A 17019-nucleotide genomic window follows, 5' to 3' on the forward strand; every position below is an offset into this window, starting at 1 on the left:
TTTTTTTTTTTTTTTTTTTTTTGAGACAGAGTCTTGCTCTGTCACGCAGGCTAAAGTGCAGTGGTGCGATCTCAGCTCACTGCAACTCCGCCTCCCAGGTTCAGGTGATTCTCCTGCCTCAGCCTCCCAAGTAGCTGGGATTATAGGTGCCCACCACCACACCCAGCTAATTTTTGTATCTGTAGTAGAGAAGGGGTTTCACCATCTTGTCCAGACTGGTCTCAAACTCATAACCTCGTGATCCACCTGCCTCAGCCTCCCAAAGTGCTGGGATTACAGGCATGAGCCACTGCACCCATTCTATTTTTCATTAGAAAACAAAGTTCCTGTGTTTCTGAATTGAATAACATAATGCCTACCATAGTATTTTACATATTATAAATACTCAATACATATTTCATGAATGAGTGAGTGAGCTAATCAAGATTAGGTGAGAAAGAGACATTAATGCTACAAAGGAAAAGAAATATATAGCAGATAAAAGGAAGAAATAAAATAGTTATTGAAAGGATAAAAACAAACAACATGCATTTGTTTTTATTTTGGAAATGTGCTGAAAGAATTCACAATGGATCAATATACTTGACTCTACAAAATATTAAATTTAAAAAAAAATTTTAGAAAAAAAAAAAACCAGACTAGGGAAATATTAACCTCCTGAAACAAAATAAGAGTCTCTATTGTAAAAAGAGTTCAAACCTTTTATGGAAAAAAACAAGTTCCCAATACTATACATGATAGAAACTCACACAAGGAAAGGCAAACATATAAACAATAGACAGGGAAAGGACAAGGAAAAACAGCAATGACATGTTAGGACAGTGGAATCCCAATCCTGCATAGTTCAAAATATTATTAAAACATTCATAAATCTTCATATATTCCAGCATGATCCTTTAGTAACAGAACTGAAAGCTGATGGAAACCTTAATTTACATGCAGTAAAATTTACATTTGTGTATACATTTCTAAGAGTTTTGACAAATGCATAGAGTTGTGCAATCACCACCCTAATCAATATACTAAACAGTTGCATTTACCCATAATATTCCATTTATACAATATTCTAGAAAAGCCAAAACAATGGAGGTGGAGAACACAGATTAGTGGTTGCCAGGGATTATAAATGAAAGGAAGGTTTAACTACAAAGAGTAGTATAAAGAAATTTTAGAAGGTGATAGAATTATTCTCTGCATCCTATTTGCAGTAGTGGTTATATGAGTCTATACATGTTTTAAAATTCATATACACCAAAGAAAAGTGAACTTTACTATATGTAATTTAAATTTAAAAAATTTAACAGACGGATTCTTGCTCTGTCACCCAGGCTGGACTACACCGGTGCAATCACAGCTCACTGCAGCCTCAAACTCCTGGGCTCAAGCCATCCTCCTTCCTCAGTCTCCTGAGTAGCTGGGACTACCGGCTTGTGCCACCACACCCAGCTAATTTTTTTTTTTTTTTTTTTTGTAGAGACAAAATCTCACTATGTTACCCAGACTAATCTCAAACTCCTGGCCTCAAGTGATCTTCCCACCTCAGCCTCCAAAGTGCTGGGATTACAGACATCAGCCACCAAGTACAGCTTATAATTAAAATTTAAAAAAAAAAAAAAAAACTACTTCAGGGTTACTTGCTAAAACTTCTTCTCAAGATGTAGAAGGATGTGAGAAAACACAAGTAAGCTAGATTTCTCTTCTAGATCATCCTTAGGCCTACTGCTTTAGCCATCCTGAACATTTTGAATATTTCTTCTTCTTTGCTTATTTTTATTTCTCTATATTTCAATTCTCTTAGCATTATTTTGATGGCGTTTTCATGCCCAGTAAAGAAAACATCTGGCAGAGGACAAGACTAAAGCACTTGCTGTAAGCACAGCAATCCTAGGAATTCTCAACTGGGTTTCTCCAGGGCCAGGAAGAAATCCAGGTTAGACTGCACATCACAGGGATTGTTGGAGGGCTCCAGATCCAACCTCAAACTTGGCTTCACTACATTCTGCACACGTGGCAGGGGTCTAGGGTTGCTGAAAAGAAACTACAGCCACCAGTAAACTCAATCGTTCATACCAAGAAGTATCAGAACAGAGGAAGATGACAAAATACTGAGCTCAATGTATAGCTTAACCACATAACTGAGAAACACAATCACCAGACGCATGAAATTATTTGAAGAGACTCTAGAAAGGCCAAGAGCCCAAAATTAAATTTCTTTTCTTTAATTTCTTTTTTCTAATCTTTGTTTTTGTATTTTGCACCTGCCACTTCAAGACCAAAATCAAATTTCTAAGAATAAAATTAAAAGATGCATTTAAGTCTCACTAATTTCTATGGTTTAGATTGCTTATGAGAACAGATATAGGGTTTGGTTTCTCACTGACATTAAAGCCATCACTGAAAATATAGCTTTAAAAAAAAACTATTTCTTAACATTGAAATCTGAAAATAATAAGGAAAATCTTTTAAAGTCATGTATATAAATTCCCTTCCCAAAGCTCATACTGTCCAAAATAAGTTTATTTAAAAATACTCACAGAGAAATGTAGTTGCAATTGTTCAATAAGAAAATGGAGTTGTGAACAATTGGTACCGCCACCCACCGTGCCCAGAGATGGGGTTTCACCAGGTGTGAGCCACTGCACCTGGCCAAGTTCCTTTTTACCCTAAAGAACAGAAACCAAACTGCCATACTGTCTTTAAACCAGATTTAAAAAATATTGCTTTCTGTGGGGAGCCAAAAAACAAATTAAATGAACAAAAAATAAGTAAAGAAGATTTAAGGAATAAACTATTTCTCTTCTCTCACCCCAACTCAATATCAGTAAAGAGACACTGATCTTTTAAATTTAATGGTCATATAATATATGTGTGCTTTTTCATTGAAGTCAGGTTCAAAATATTTCAGAAGCGTATGTAATACAAATAATTTTTTAAGGCAAGCAGAAAAAAATGTTTAAAAATGAGATCCCACATTACCCCCAGACCATTCATTTAGGCAAAAGAGTAAGAAGCAAAAATTGGTACAAACATACAACTATCAAAATCAAGAAGAAAAGAGAAAAGAAAGTAAATCCAGGAACACCAGACCAACTTCTTTCACAACAAAGACCACACTCTGTGCATGTTTTGCATAATATCTAGCACACAAGAGGCTTCAACAATACTTCTTTTACATAGTGGTGAATACATGGACTACATGAACTCAGTCAATAGTACTGTGCCAGATCTAAGTCAAAAGATGTTCTACGCCATACATTAAAGAGTAAATTTTGCTGTAGTGAAGACTTAACCAAAGAAAGTAAAGGTTTGAAAGGACCATGGTGACAACTAATCTTACCCATTTACTCAAGGAATAATGCCTAGGAGCCTTCAATATCTTTTATAGGCAATTAGTTCACTTCCTTAAATCAGTTGCATAACCCATATAGTCTGGCAAAGGCAAGTTAGAATTGTAAAAGTAAATAAATCCTTCCCCTTGTTAAAGGGCTCACACAGAATGATTACATTATAAATGTTATTTAGTCCCACAAAGCCTAAAGCAAACTAATCAAAATAAGAAATACAGATCTTCTCTCCTGTACAAATCAATTCCATAATAAGTGAAATCCAGAAAAAAATTTCAAAAGGAAAACTAGAAAACAGTTGACAATTAACAAAGAACTTTTTGAGGATTTTTTTTTTTAATCACTTCAAACTAAAGTCACAGTTCCAAAATAAGATATACACAGTATTTTGGAAGCACGCAGGAAGAAGATCAACACAGAAAATGGAATAGGATAAAATGGAGGGGTTTTCTACTGCTTTAAAGATGGCTCTATTTCCCATGGCAGAACCCACATGTATGTCCACTAAATGCTTTCAATCTACTACCATGTTAAAAACAAAATGACAACAAATGCAATATGAGAACCTAAAAGATTTGTTGAAAATAAACTTAACTTAAAATTCACTACAGTAGCCCCCCTATCTCTTATCCACAGAAGGTTTGTTCCAAGTTCCCCCATATATCCCTGAAACCATGGATAGTACCATGCCCTATATAACTGTATATACCTATGATAAAGTTTAATTTATAAACTAAGCACAGGAAGAGATTAACCACAATAAATAATAATAAATGATAAAATAGAACAATTATAACCATATGCCAGTATCACTACTCTTGCACTTTGGAGCCATTACTAAGTAAAATAAGGGCTGCTTGAACACAAGCAGTCAATACTGCCACAGTAAATCTGATAACCAAGAGGTTACTAAGTGACTAACAGGTGGATAGGACAGGGAGCATATACAGCATGGATACGTGGACCAAGGGATGATTCTGTCCCAGGTGGAACTGAACAGGGGATTTCATCACACTACTCCAAATGGTGAACAACTTGAAGTTTATTAATTGTTTATTTCTGGAATTTTCCATTTAATATTTTTGAACTACAGTTGACTCTGGATAACTGAAACCATTAAAAGTGAAACCATAAATAAGTGTGGACTACTGTACAATACTAACAGTAAAACGGACAATTTTGAAACTCCTCCTCAGATTCGCTAAATGATTGACCTTGTATATTCTCTTATTTTTCTGCAGCTTCCTAGGTATATTGGAAGAAAGACAGAAGACTGAGAGACATCTAGCTAGACCCCATTTTAAATGAAACTATACAATTGTTTCCTAGATCCAAAGGCAACACATCAATGTACAAGTTTTTTTAAGTAATTCTATTTGAGGCCAAAATAATAGAGTATAGGTTTTCTTTTCCTGAGTAACAAACTGCTATAAATTTAGCAACTTAAAGCCACACGCAATTATTATCTCAGAGTTAACTCATGGATCAGGGGTTTAGAATGCCAGTATTACTATTGGGTCTGCGTCCTTTGTTCAGAGTCTCACCAGGCTGAAATCATGGTGTCAATCATTGCTGGGGTCTCTCTCACTTGGAACCCAGGGTCCTCTTTTAAGCTTATTAAGGTTGTTGGCAGAATTCAGTTCCTTGTGATTGTAGGACTGAAGTCCCCATTTTCTTGTTGGCTGTCAGGCAGGGATCATTTTTAGCAACTCAAGGCTGCCTACAGTTTCCTGCCATGTGGCCTTCTCCCAAAATGGCACTTTGTTTCTTCAAGACCAACAATAGAGTATCTGCTGGAGCACTGAATCTTTCTAACATCTTCTATCTCTGACCTCCTGGCCCTCTTTTAAAGGATCTCCTCTGATTAGATCAAGCCCATCCTCTCAAGAAGAGGTGATTTTATTGGATGTACATGCAAGGGGGCAAGAATCCTGGAGGACATTTTAGAATTCTGTTTACCACATGCAATTAAAGAAAAAGAGCTTCCTAGTGATAAAGTTCTATCTAAAGACCTTTCAATTTTAGACCACATGCAATTAAAGAAAAAGAGCTTCCTAATGATAAAGTTCTATATAAAACCTTGCATACAGAAGAATGCACAAGCCACATATGCTTCAGAGGATCCTCAAATAGTATTTTTTGTGTTTTATCTTTTAATAAAATTGAACAACAAACAGTTTGAGATTATAATCTCAGATAAATTATTACAGCTTAATTTATTCATTCAAGTTTAATTAGGGTAGAACCAGTTAGTGATGTTTTGGCTGGTATATCCCAAAAAGAAGCCAATGTACCAACCTGGCTCCACAGTATCAAGGACAAAGTTCACCCATGGATCACTCACTACAGCACCTCAGGACACATTGGGTAGAAGAATAAAAAGAGGGATGCTCACCAAGAAAAAGCAGTCACCTACATAATTTCTAGAAGAGCCCAGACCAACTATCAATATTAAGTAAGAGTTTCAAGTCTGTTTTCTCAGTACAATTCTAAAGAAGCATACTTAGAAATGTTTGAAAAAAGAAGTTACCATGATACAGGAGGAATATAAGAACAAGAACAAATTCTTTAAAGCCAAAACTGTGACTGTTGGACTAAAAAATAATAATAAAGTCCTAAATAGCAGCAATGACAAAGCTAAAAACTGAATTAATAAATTAGAAGGCAAACACATAGGGAAAATGATGAAAAGATTGTGAAGAAAAAGCAAGAGACGTGGAAGATACTTATCTTTCTAGGCTATATGATAGCAGGTTATGGCAGAGACTAGCTTAGCTATTCATCAAGCCTATTTCTTCTTTCTCCTGATCACACAGCTAGAGTATATTTCCAACCCTCCTTTGCAGTGATTGGCCTCTGGCCAATGTAATATTGGCAGAAGTGAGACGTGCCACTTATAAGCTTCATCCCTAAAAAACCTCCAGGCATTACTTACTCTCTTTCCCCTTCTGTGGTACCCTTGAAAGCCACAAGGTGGAAGAGTCCTAGATCTCTTGAAAGTCACCCACCAGGGACATGCATTTTGGTCTTTATATAAGCAAAACATAAAATTTCTATTATGAGATTTTAGAGTTTGTTACAGCAGGGAACATTATTTAAGGAATACAGAAACAGGTGTTGGAAATATGGTGTTACCCCCCCAAAAAAATCTAAAATAAAAGACATGGGTTTAGTAGTCAGGCAGTGGGCAGTAAGAACATATATTTAACAAGTTAAAAGGCTGAAAAGCCCTATAATACTGTGGCAAAACAACTAGTAAAATTGGAACCTATAATAAGTGAATAGGCATATCACTTCCCTATTGGGCCTACTGCATTATAAGTAAATAAAGAGTGAGAGTTATAGTGTACACTGGTATTTACTTTCTGCTTTTGGCAAGGTATTGCATAAAAACGATAAGCTCAGAAAAGTATTAGCTCATTTGCAGACTGAAATTATAGGGAACAGAAGTAGTCCCAGAAACTTAGGCCTCACAGGGTTAAAAGGGGAATATATACAGATCTTAAACAGTATGAGAAAAAACAAATAGTAAAGGCTTATGCAATAAAGTCCCAGGAAGGCTTTTAGTTCAACAAAGTGACTCAACTCTGAGGCAGAGATGTCAGATTCAAGCATGATCTTACCACCCACTGTTTCACGTCACCTCAATGTAAGGCCATCAAACTGAGAAAGAAGCATGAAGCAAGGGCTATGCTCCCCAACCTCCACTACTTCCCCAAAGAGAGGAGAAGAAAAACAAAATCATTCTTGAAAATTATATTTAGGGAAGAACAGTGGGTATGGTGTCCTCACAGAACCTATTGGAAAGAAAAAGATGAGATGCCTACATTTTGAGGGAATGATAATGTCAAAAAAACACAAATTTGGACTAAATATTAATAAATGTTTGTTCAGAACATTAAACCAACCCTCAGGCAAAAAGCAAAAAGCAGGCAGTAAAAGACATATATAAATGTAAATGTAGACACAATTGCAGATACAGATATATAGATATAGAGAGAGAAAGAGAAGTATGCCTTCTAAGGAATGTATATTTCCCAGCATCTACTTCAGAAGTATATATTTAAAATATATATATAATATATAAAAAATAAAAAATATATAAAGTATATATATACACATACAAAGTATATATATACACACATATAAAGTATATACATACACACACACATATAAACAAGTAAAAGCCAGTGTGCAGCTAGGAGCTCAAGAGAACAATGAGCAAAGGAGTTCCTTCCAGGGAATCAAGGTGTAAGCAAGGAAATCCCCCTACTACCAGAGCAGAGGAACTTCCCAGGGCCTGCCTAAGTAGATTTATATGGTTTGTTATGAAGCAGAGAATATTGTTCGTCTCCCATTCTTCCCTTTTCTAAATGAAAGGTTTTGTTATAATTATTTTATTCTAGCTTCTTCATTGTATATTGGGGGTGGAAGGAGACACCAGTACACACAACTTGCAATTTTAGTTGAGTAGTTACCAGCTCATGAAGAGCCATGGCTGAATCTTATGGAGAGGGTTGAGCATCCCTGGAAGATACTAGATTTTGAGATGGATGTAATGACTACATGGGCCATTGGACTGTTGCCCCCTAGGGAAGGAGTGTGTTCTATGTATGAGAGAAAGAATGAAAAGATATTTGATCACCAGAAGGTAGACTGTGCCAGATACTATTATTCATCAAACCTATATCCTCCTCCTGTTAGAGAATGAGTGAGATTACATTTTGCAGCCTCTCTTGCAGGTAGGTATGGCTATATAATTAAGTTCAGACCAACAGAATATGGGTAGAAGTGACGTGTGGCATCCATGCCTGGCCCTTAAAGACCCTCCCACATGCAACACTCTTTGGTCTTTCTCCTTCTAAAGCAATCTTCAAAGCCATCTTAAAGATGGAAGAGCCATACAATGGGAGGATTCTAAGTCCTTAAATCACCATTGCAAAGAAAACCATCACAAACCAGAAACACTGTTTTGGGCTTGAGGCAGTGAGAAATAAACCACTTCCTCTCCCTCTTATCTGGGAATTCGAACATTTATTGAACACCTAGTATGTACAAAGTACATGGTATTTTCTCTCTCCTATCTTCCTTACGTTCTAGGTACTACAAAAGATTTTTTAATGTGTTAACATATCTTTACTCAAGGATCCTGAGATGAAAAATGTTATAGGAGAAATAAAGATTTCTCAGTTAATTAAAAGTCCTGGATTTACAAAAGATTTCTTCATCATTTCTTTATATGACAAAAATAGAGCAAACAGCTAACAGTTTACACAGATTGAGTATCATAGTAGACAAATTCATTTCAACCCAACCTGAATTCTAATGCAGGACCTCACCTTTACAAGTTGTTTGAACTTGAGCAAGTTACTTCCCTCTTCTTGGTCTTAATTTCTTCAGATAATTGAGGAATGAGCCCAGTTAGCCTCACATTAAATAAAGTAATATTCTTCATGGCTTCCTCTTTCATCAAAAAGGAAGCAAATTAATTTCTCAAGCAGAGGCTCAGAAAAAGCAATTTTTAAAAAGGCAGCTTCCATAGAGGCTTTGTACTATACTCTCCTATATTTTAAAAGCTTAGGAGAAACTGAGCAAACCACAATAAAGACTTATCTCAGAAGATAGCTTCATTCCTGTATTCAAAATATGTACCCAGCAATGCAAAGGTATATTGTCACTGATTAATTTTGTTTCTTCACCACTATAAACAATGAAATCACACAATTATCTCTGTCAGGTTTATCATCTACTTTTAAACTCTGCACTTTGTGAAGTATAACACTGACAAAATTTAAAGGAAGAAAGGGAAAATATCTGTATTCCCTGAGGAAACGGTAACTGGAGAATCTCTTTTGGAGGATCAAATAGATATTATGGATCAAATAGACATCTGAATAGATTATCAAGGCTAGTCAAGACCTAAAATATGATTTGAAATATAATCTATTCCTTCATTCCTCACAGAATGATAAAAACTGCAAATGATCTATTCAAGAACACTATTGTTTACAGAACCAAAAAGTACTTTCCATAAACAACTGATTCTTGTATTTGTTGCTGTAGGCTACATCATCAGGTATACTAAAAATTTTTCATAAAATCAATGTGACAAATTTCAAGTGAGCAAATACCATTGTAAAACATTACTGACCTTTCATTCATAATTTAAAAAAAGAAATTTAGATGTTCCTTGTGACTTTGGTGACTTAGGGATGAAAATGTTTTAACAAATGTAAATACTGGTAACATATTTATTAATATACAAGCTGTTAATAAATCCTTTTCTTTGATCATAATTCAAAGCATTTCCCAATAGGCCTTTCTTCACTGACACCTATTAATATCAGAAATATGCATATATAACATGCTATCTTGCTTACGTAGTAAATAATCAACCAAAGACACATGTGGTACAATTTAGGTCATTAACTAGAAGGAGAACTTTAAAATATCTTGAGCTTCAAATTACATGCAAAGTCAAGGGAAGTATACAAACAATAGAAAAATTTCTTCATAATCTCAATGTAAACCATTACAACTGACCAATATTTACTGAACATCTACAGAGCAAAACAATATAATTGTCCATTGCTCTGTTAAAAAAAAAGAAAACATTTTTAATCACGTGTTCCCATAAATATGAAGGACTTCCCTAAAATGATAAGAAACAACTAGATACTTGGCAAAGAGAAATCTGTGTTTAACTCAATACTGATAAGCCACTGGCCAACCTATCATAAACCCAAGACCTACTTGCTTCATGGCAGTCTCTCCAATTTTGTCTGAATGTTTGCGGATGCTCTCCAGAAAGTCTTTGAGATCGGACATAGAAACATCTTTTATTTCTTCTCGAAGCTTGGGGATGTTGTCCACCATCACCTTGCAGAATCGATAGTGGCTTACTTGAGGCAGGTAGGTATGCTCTAGATGTTCCAGAGTTTTCAGTGCAGGATAATGCCTACAAAAGGAATTGATCACCTTTAGCTCACTCAGTTTTCTTTAGGGTTAGGCAAAATGTCTAGCCTGAATTGGTTTTCACTGTGCATTAAGACAAATCCAGCATTAAGTTTTAATGAGAACATCGGTGAAAAGAATCTCAAATTATTAAAAATTAATACATACTTTAAAAGACTGGGAAATTATAATCAAAAAAGATTTTATCCAAAGAATGCATAAGACTTAAAATAGCTACCAATAAAATTAATGACATAAGAGAAATAAAAGGGGCCAGGCATGATGGATCAGGCCTGTAATCCCAGCACTTTGGAGGCCAAGACAGGTGGATCACTTGAGGCCAGGAGTTTGAGAATAGCCAGGTCAACACGGTGAAACCCCATCTCTACTAAAAATACAAAAATTAGCTGGGCATGGTGGTGCAAACCTGTAATCTCAGCTACTCAGGAAGCTGAGGCACGAGAATCACTTGAACCCCGGAGGCGGAGGTTTCAGTGAGCCAAGATCACGCTACTGCACTCCAGCCTAAACGACGAAGTGAGACTCAGTCTTAAAAAAAGAGAAATAAAAGGAAATGAAGAATCATCATCTCAATGCCAAAAAAAATTCATCCTATAAAATGAAGTATCCAAGGCTAGACTTCCAACTATGGCACACAGAAAAGCTTGGCAAATCTTCTATCCAAAGAAAACAAATGTAAACTATCCAAAACAACTATTTCAGGGTTCTGGAAACTAAACAAAAGAGAACAACAAGACAAGAAGTGTTTATTCATAATAACTGCTCAACAGTGGGACTCTGTAGCTTTCTTGCCTGGAGCTACTTCCATCACTCTCCCCTTCTAATTCCTCCACCCCTGTTCATTGGCCATGGCTAGTCATGAAAATCAGCAGCTTTCCTGAGATGAGGGGCTGACATAATTTGGAGCAGAGGGCAAAAAACTCATATTGAGAGATGCTGTTAGTGAAAGTAGCGAACTCAGTAAAAATAAATAAATAAATAAATAAGAAAAGTCTCCAGCTCTACTGGTCAAAAGTTACAATTTGGGTTGGGGCAAACAACACACCAAAGGACTAACCAGAAATTTAACAGGTAAACCATAGAAATAAAAGACCCACAGAAGGGCTTGATAAACTCTCTGCAAGTTGCTAGCTGGCTGAGAGGCTATGCATACCTGCAGGCGACATCTAAAAGGGTCTAAGCAATCCACACATCCCTGGCTGACTAGGAGGCTGTAGACAGGCACATGGGAAAACTAAGAAGGTAGGTAAAAGTTTAAGCTGACTTTAAAACTGCTTTTAATGTAGTCCCTAACCCACATACAAACTCATTACCAAAGACTGGAAACCTTACTCAAGTTTTTTGAGCATAACCTCTAACCAATCATTAGCTGATGACTATTTAAACATCAAAGTGAAATATGATACCTTTCCAGACAAAGAAAGACAGAAAATTCCTTGCTAGCAGACCTGCCTTACAAGAAATACTAAAGGAAGCCTGAAAGGAAATGACAGCAGATGGTAACTTGAATTCACAGAAAGAAACGAAGAACATGGGAAATAGTAAATACACGCTAAATATGAAAGACGAATAAAAATATTTTTTCTCTTTTCTTAACGTCTTTAAAAGATAAAATTTTTTAAAGCAATGATTATAACACTGTATCAATGGGTTTACAAAATGTATAAGTGTAATATATCTAATAATAACAGCACCAAAGAGTAGGAAAGAAATGGAGCTAATTGAAGCAAAACTACTACTATATATTATACCAAATTTATATCAGCAATGACCTCCAGTAGACTGTGATAAGATGCATATTATAATCCATAGAGCAACCTCTAAAAAAGATCAAAAATATATATCATTTGAAAATCAACAAAAGAATTCAAATAGTACACTAAAAATATTTAACACAAAAGAAAGCAGTAAAGGAGCAACAAAAACAAACAAAAAAAGACATTAAAAATATAGAAAACAAAGAACAAAATCCAACCATATCAATAATTACATTAAATGAGAATGAACTAAGCAATCCAATTGGAAGGCCAACATCGTCAGGACTTAAAAAGCATGATCCAACTACATATTGTCTACAAGAAACACACTTAGATTCAAAGATACAAATAGGTTGAAAGTAAAAGGGAAAGAAGATATGCCATTAAAAAAAGTAACCATAAGGCTGGGCACAGTGGCTCACACCTGCAATGCCAACACTTTGGGAGGTCAAGGTGGGTGGATCACTTGAGCTCAAGAGTTTGAGACCTGCCTGGGCAACAAGGCAAAACCTCATATCTACCAAAAAAATTACAAAAAATTAGCCAGATGTGGTGGCATGCACCTGTAGTCCCAAGTACTTGGGAAGCTGAGGTGGGAGGATCACTTAAGCCTGAATGGGCAGAGGTTGCAGTGAGCTGAGATCAGGCTACTGCATTCTAACCTGGGTAACAGAGTGAGACCCGTCAAAAAAAAAAAAAATTTAAAAAAAAAGGAACCACAAAAGAGCTGAAATGGCTGTATTAATACAAGATACAAAAGACTTTAAGCCAACAAATATTGCTAGTAACACAGAAGGACATTCCATAATAATAAAAGGGATGATATTTGTCTAATAGGAAAGCTTCTATATGCATAAGAGGACAAATAAAATTAAGATTAATAAAGTTGAATAGGTAAAAACGAAATAAGTTGTGCAAAAAAAAAATAAGAATAAAGGGAAAAACTGGTAAACTTTATTTGTAATGTGTACCTAAAAGATTAACAGGCCGGGCGTGGTGGCTCACGCCTGTAATTCCAGCACTTTGGGAGGCCGAGGCAGGCAGATCACTTGTGGTCAGTTCAAGACAAGCCTAGGCAACAAGATGAAACCTCTTCTCTACTAAAAATACAAAAATTAGTCGGGCATGTTGGTGGGAGCCTGTAAATCCAGCTACTCAAGAGGCTGAGGCAGGAGAATCGCTTGAACCTAGGAGATGGAGGGTGCAGTGAGCTGAGATCACGTCATTGCACTCCAGCCTGGGTGATAGAGTAAGACCCCATCTCAAAAAAAAAAAAAAAGATTAATAAACTTGAGTTGTTTTTGTAAAAAAATGAACAAAGAAAATTCACAAAAGAACCAAAAAGGGTCAACACATGAAAAAAAAATGTTTAACTGATATGTGAAAAAATGCAAATCAAACTGCCAAAGATTTCTTAAAAGATAATGTGTTTCATCAGGGGTTTCAATAAATGGAATTCACAGCCGGCTGACAAACAAGTTTTTATGAACGACACAAGTTTTCAATGAAGAATTTTAGCAAAACAATTATTTTAAGCAATTGCATTTCCAAACAAACAAACAAAAAAAAGATGCACAGCAATACATATAAGCCTCTTGAATTATAGAATTATTTATGTTAGCAAATAAAAAAACTAACCTAGATTTCTAATAAGAAGTAGTAAAAGGCTAATAAAAGAGCAAAATGTTTACAATATTGTTGAATGAAAATAATTTCAAAAAATAGATCTCATTGCCTCTTGGCCTTTTGGCTAAGATCAAATTTAATATCTGATATATCTTATCAGTTTAATATCTGATACATTCTCTTATCAGAGGACAATATTTATTAAATGGATTTTTGCAGCAGGGAGATAAAATGGGAACTTATTTAGTCCCCTCCATGCATCAACCTGGCATTGCAGTACCTCCAGGAATGGTGCTCCAATTGAAAAAAAAAAAAAATAGATCTTACAAGTATAATCATAATATTCTTCAAAATTACAAATATTTACACATATAAATTATGAACATTTATGCATATATGAGATATATATCACTGGAAACACACACACACACAAAAGTAGAGAGCAAAATGAGAAAAATAAATACAAAAATGTTAGCCATGATATTTTTCCTTTGGATGGCAATCCTACGAATGATAATTTTCTCCTTCATACTTTTAATTTCCTAATTTCCATGTTTCCCATGATATATTTGGTATAGGAAAAATTCAGTTCCATCCTTATAAAGCAAAGACTTACAGCTCTATTTTGGACTTTAAGAATGATTTTCACAGCAAATAGTTACTCTTCTTGCTCCAGTGAATTTAGTACCACAAATGCTAAAGACTAGAGACTGGTTTTACTTGGGTTTTTTTGTTTTTTTGTTTTTTTGTTTTTAATGTTTTCCCTCATGTGTTCCAAAAAATCAAAGTCTTTGTTCAAGTAAATGGAGGGAAGAAAGTTTTATTCTCACTAAATATAGAAATAAAAGTACAAATATAGTTAAATCTGAAATCATTGCTCTTATTAAAATTTTACAGGCTCAAAAACAATACAATTCACATGGTTTAGTGTAAACAGAATGGTGTTTATACTACAATTAGGTATGAAGAGCTATGTGCAATAAAATGCAATTCCTCTAGAGAGAAACTTTAGAATGGATACAAAGCCAGAAATTAAGCCAAAAAGATAAACACACTTTGGGGTTTAGTTATATTTTGGAACATTGTTTATAGAATGAGGAGAATTCAACAATGTTGCCTGCAGATGCAAGGCACATTCACTGATGAGACACATGGCTCATGCTGAAAACATCTGGTCTGTCAAATAGCTCCACATTTTTCAAGGCTAATTAGTACAAAACCCAGTGATTCCTGGAAACAAAGGATGTCACCCAATTTCCCCATTGTCCCTTCCCAGCATAGTCACATTTTAACTATAACGAATCAGTAATATTCAAATGTCTAGTCTATTTCAATATCCATGACAGGTTAAAGAATGATAGCCAACCAACACCTGTATAGCAGGCACCAAAAGAAAAAAATTGTGTCCAGTGAACACAGAAATCCAAAATTAGATTTTGATGTACTTTTGACAATCTCCAGACATTATTAAAACTGAATCAAAAGGCAAATTCCTAAGTTTCACTTGCATGTGTGGTCACTCTCTCCCCTCTTCTCATGCAGGCTCCTTAACAGAGATACAATCAGAACTAAAGTAAAGAAAATAAAAGCAGAGAATAAAAGGGAAGAAGGCAGGGAAAGAGGTTCTAAATAATCCTACAAACTGAATAACCATGATCAGAAAACAGACATGGTTGAATGCTAAAGCAAGAAGAAATATATTGGTTCCAAGCAAAATAAATTTTGGTACTTTCTTGCCATAGCATGGAATTCTTTCACAGCGATGGTTTCTAAAATTCTAGGAAGTGATGCTTGAAAGCAAATTACAACTATCTATAAGAAATTTTTTAAAATTCAGAGTATGATAAAATGTGAAATAAAAGCTTTCATCACAGAAAAATATTAGTGTCACTCCTAATCAAAGAGCATCATTAACAAACATTTAATCTCTTCTGTGCACTAGAGATAGAAAGATGTTCAGATGTCTTTCCCCAGGGAGCATAAAATGCAGTAGAAAAGTCAGTATTTATAGCTTAAAAAAAAAAAAAAACCAGACTTCCAGCTACAAAAGCCTAACAAGGAACAGACATGATCTCTCACTTTATAAACAAGTAGAATATTGGCAAAAATATATGAAACAGTCATTTGCAGACATTGGACATCAGGCAACATAGAACTGCTATCTCTGTAAAAAGGGAAACAAACAAGGTGAGTTTAATAATCACCAGGATTATCTACCTAAAGTTGATTTCTAGGTCATGGGCACAGCCAGAAAAAAATCAAAACAGAGCTCAGCAGCCTTGCTGACTTAAAGAATCAGTGATAGTAGCTCAGGAAAGTTGATTCAGCTTGAAGTTGTGTGGCAGAGTTCCCCAAAAAAAGCAATGCAGAAAAAGAACTGCAGAAATTTACACAGGGGTTCCCTTGAGTCTGCTAAGTACTAGGACAGGCATAGGGAAAGTGAAATTCCACATGCATAGGTAAAAAGAAGGAAGGAAGGGAGAGAGTGGGAGACCAGCCAGGGGAAGGTAAGATGAACACTTCAAGGATCTCAGACAAGGCAGATAAACATTCAAACTCTGAACAGTCAAAGTGAAGAGTCATTGGGGACTCCTGAGCTATTCAGAGTAGATTATAGAGGGATCAAGTCTTACTTAGTAAAGCTGAACTCCCCTGGAATAAAGGTAGGCCTTTAAGCAGAGTTTAAAAATTGGGTCCGAAGGTAACAAACTGATCTGCAATCACCTGACCATTTGCTAAAACAAAGCCCAACACTCTCTAAAGGAAAAAAAAAAAAAAAAAAAAAGCACCCAAAACTCCAGAGACTCATCAACATAATATTCATTATTCAATCAAAAATTTCTAGACATGAAAAGAAGCAAAGAACTGACCTACAAGCAGGAAAAACAAAATCAGTCTGCAGACAGATCTAAAAAAATGCCAGAAGTGGCAGAAGTAGCAAAGGAGTACATAAAAACAGCAATTAGGACAAGGTACATGTACATAAAGAAACAAATAATAAAAGAAATAAGACATAAAAAGCTAAATGTAACTTCTATACATGAAAAATATATTATCTGAAATGAAAATGTCACTGAAAGGGACTAAAACATTACACAATGCAAATGAGAGAGATCAATGTGCTTGAACACAGCCATAAAATCTATCTCAAATAAAAACACAGAGAGGACTGAGGGGGCGGGGAGAAAAGATCTTCAAGTCACCTGCGGGGTTAATCAAGCTGTCCAACATAAATATTAATATAACTGAAGTCCCAAAATGGTGATGGGAAAAGGACAAAAAAAGAGTTTGGAAAAATAATGTCAACATTTTCCAGA

The 17019-nt window shown here is 35.3% G+C and overlaps 1 protein-coding gene and 1 non-coding gene across 8 annotated transcripts in view; one reads left to right on the forward strand and one right to left on the reverse strand.

Moving 5' to 3' along the window:
• EXOC6B (exocyst complex component 6B) overlaps positions 1-17019 on the reverse strand; it is a 721163-nt gene that overhangs the window by 595429 nt on the left and 108715 nt on the right. For all 7 annotated transcript variants that reach the window (XR_003115284.1, XM_025354255.1, XM_025354254.1 and 4 more), the window contains one exon: positions 10098-10302. Coding sequence is in view for 6 of the 7 variants with exons in the window: in XM_025354255.1 (XP_025210040.1) it covers positions 10098-10302 (205 nt within the window). In the remaining variant the exon portion in view is untranslated. The remainder of the gene's footprint in view (positions 1-10097; positions 10303-17019) is intronic.
• LOC112605509 lies at positions 13807-14004 on the forward strand. The gene has a single exon (XR_003115491.1). It is a non-coding gene; the product is annotated as a U2 spliceosomal RNA (small nuclear RNA).

The sequence above is a fragment of the Theropithecus gelada genome, chromosome 13 (genome assembly GCF_003255815.1).
Source record: "Theropithecus gelada isolate Dixy chromosome 13, Tgel_1.0, whole genome shotgun sequence".
In the NCBI taxonomy this organism is placed as follows: Eukaryota; Metazoa; Chordata; class Mammalia; order Primates; family Cercopithecidae; genus Theropithecus; species Theropithecus gelada.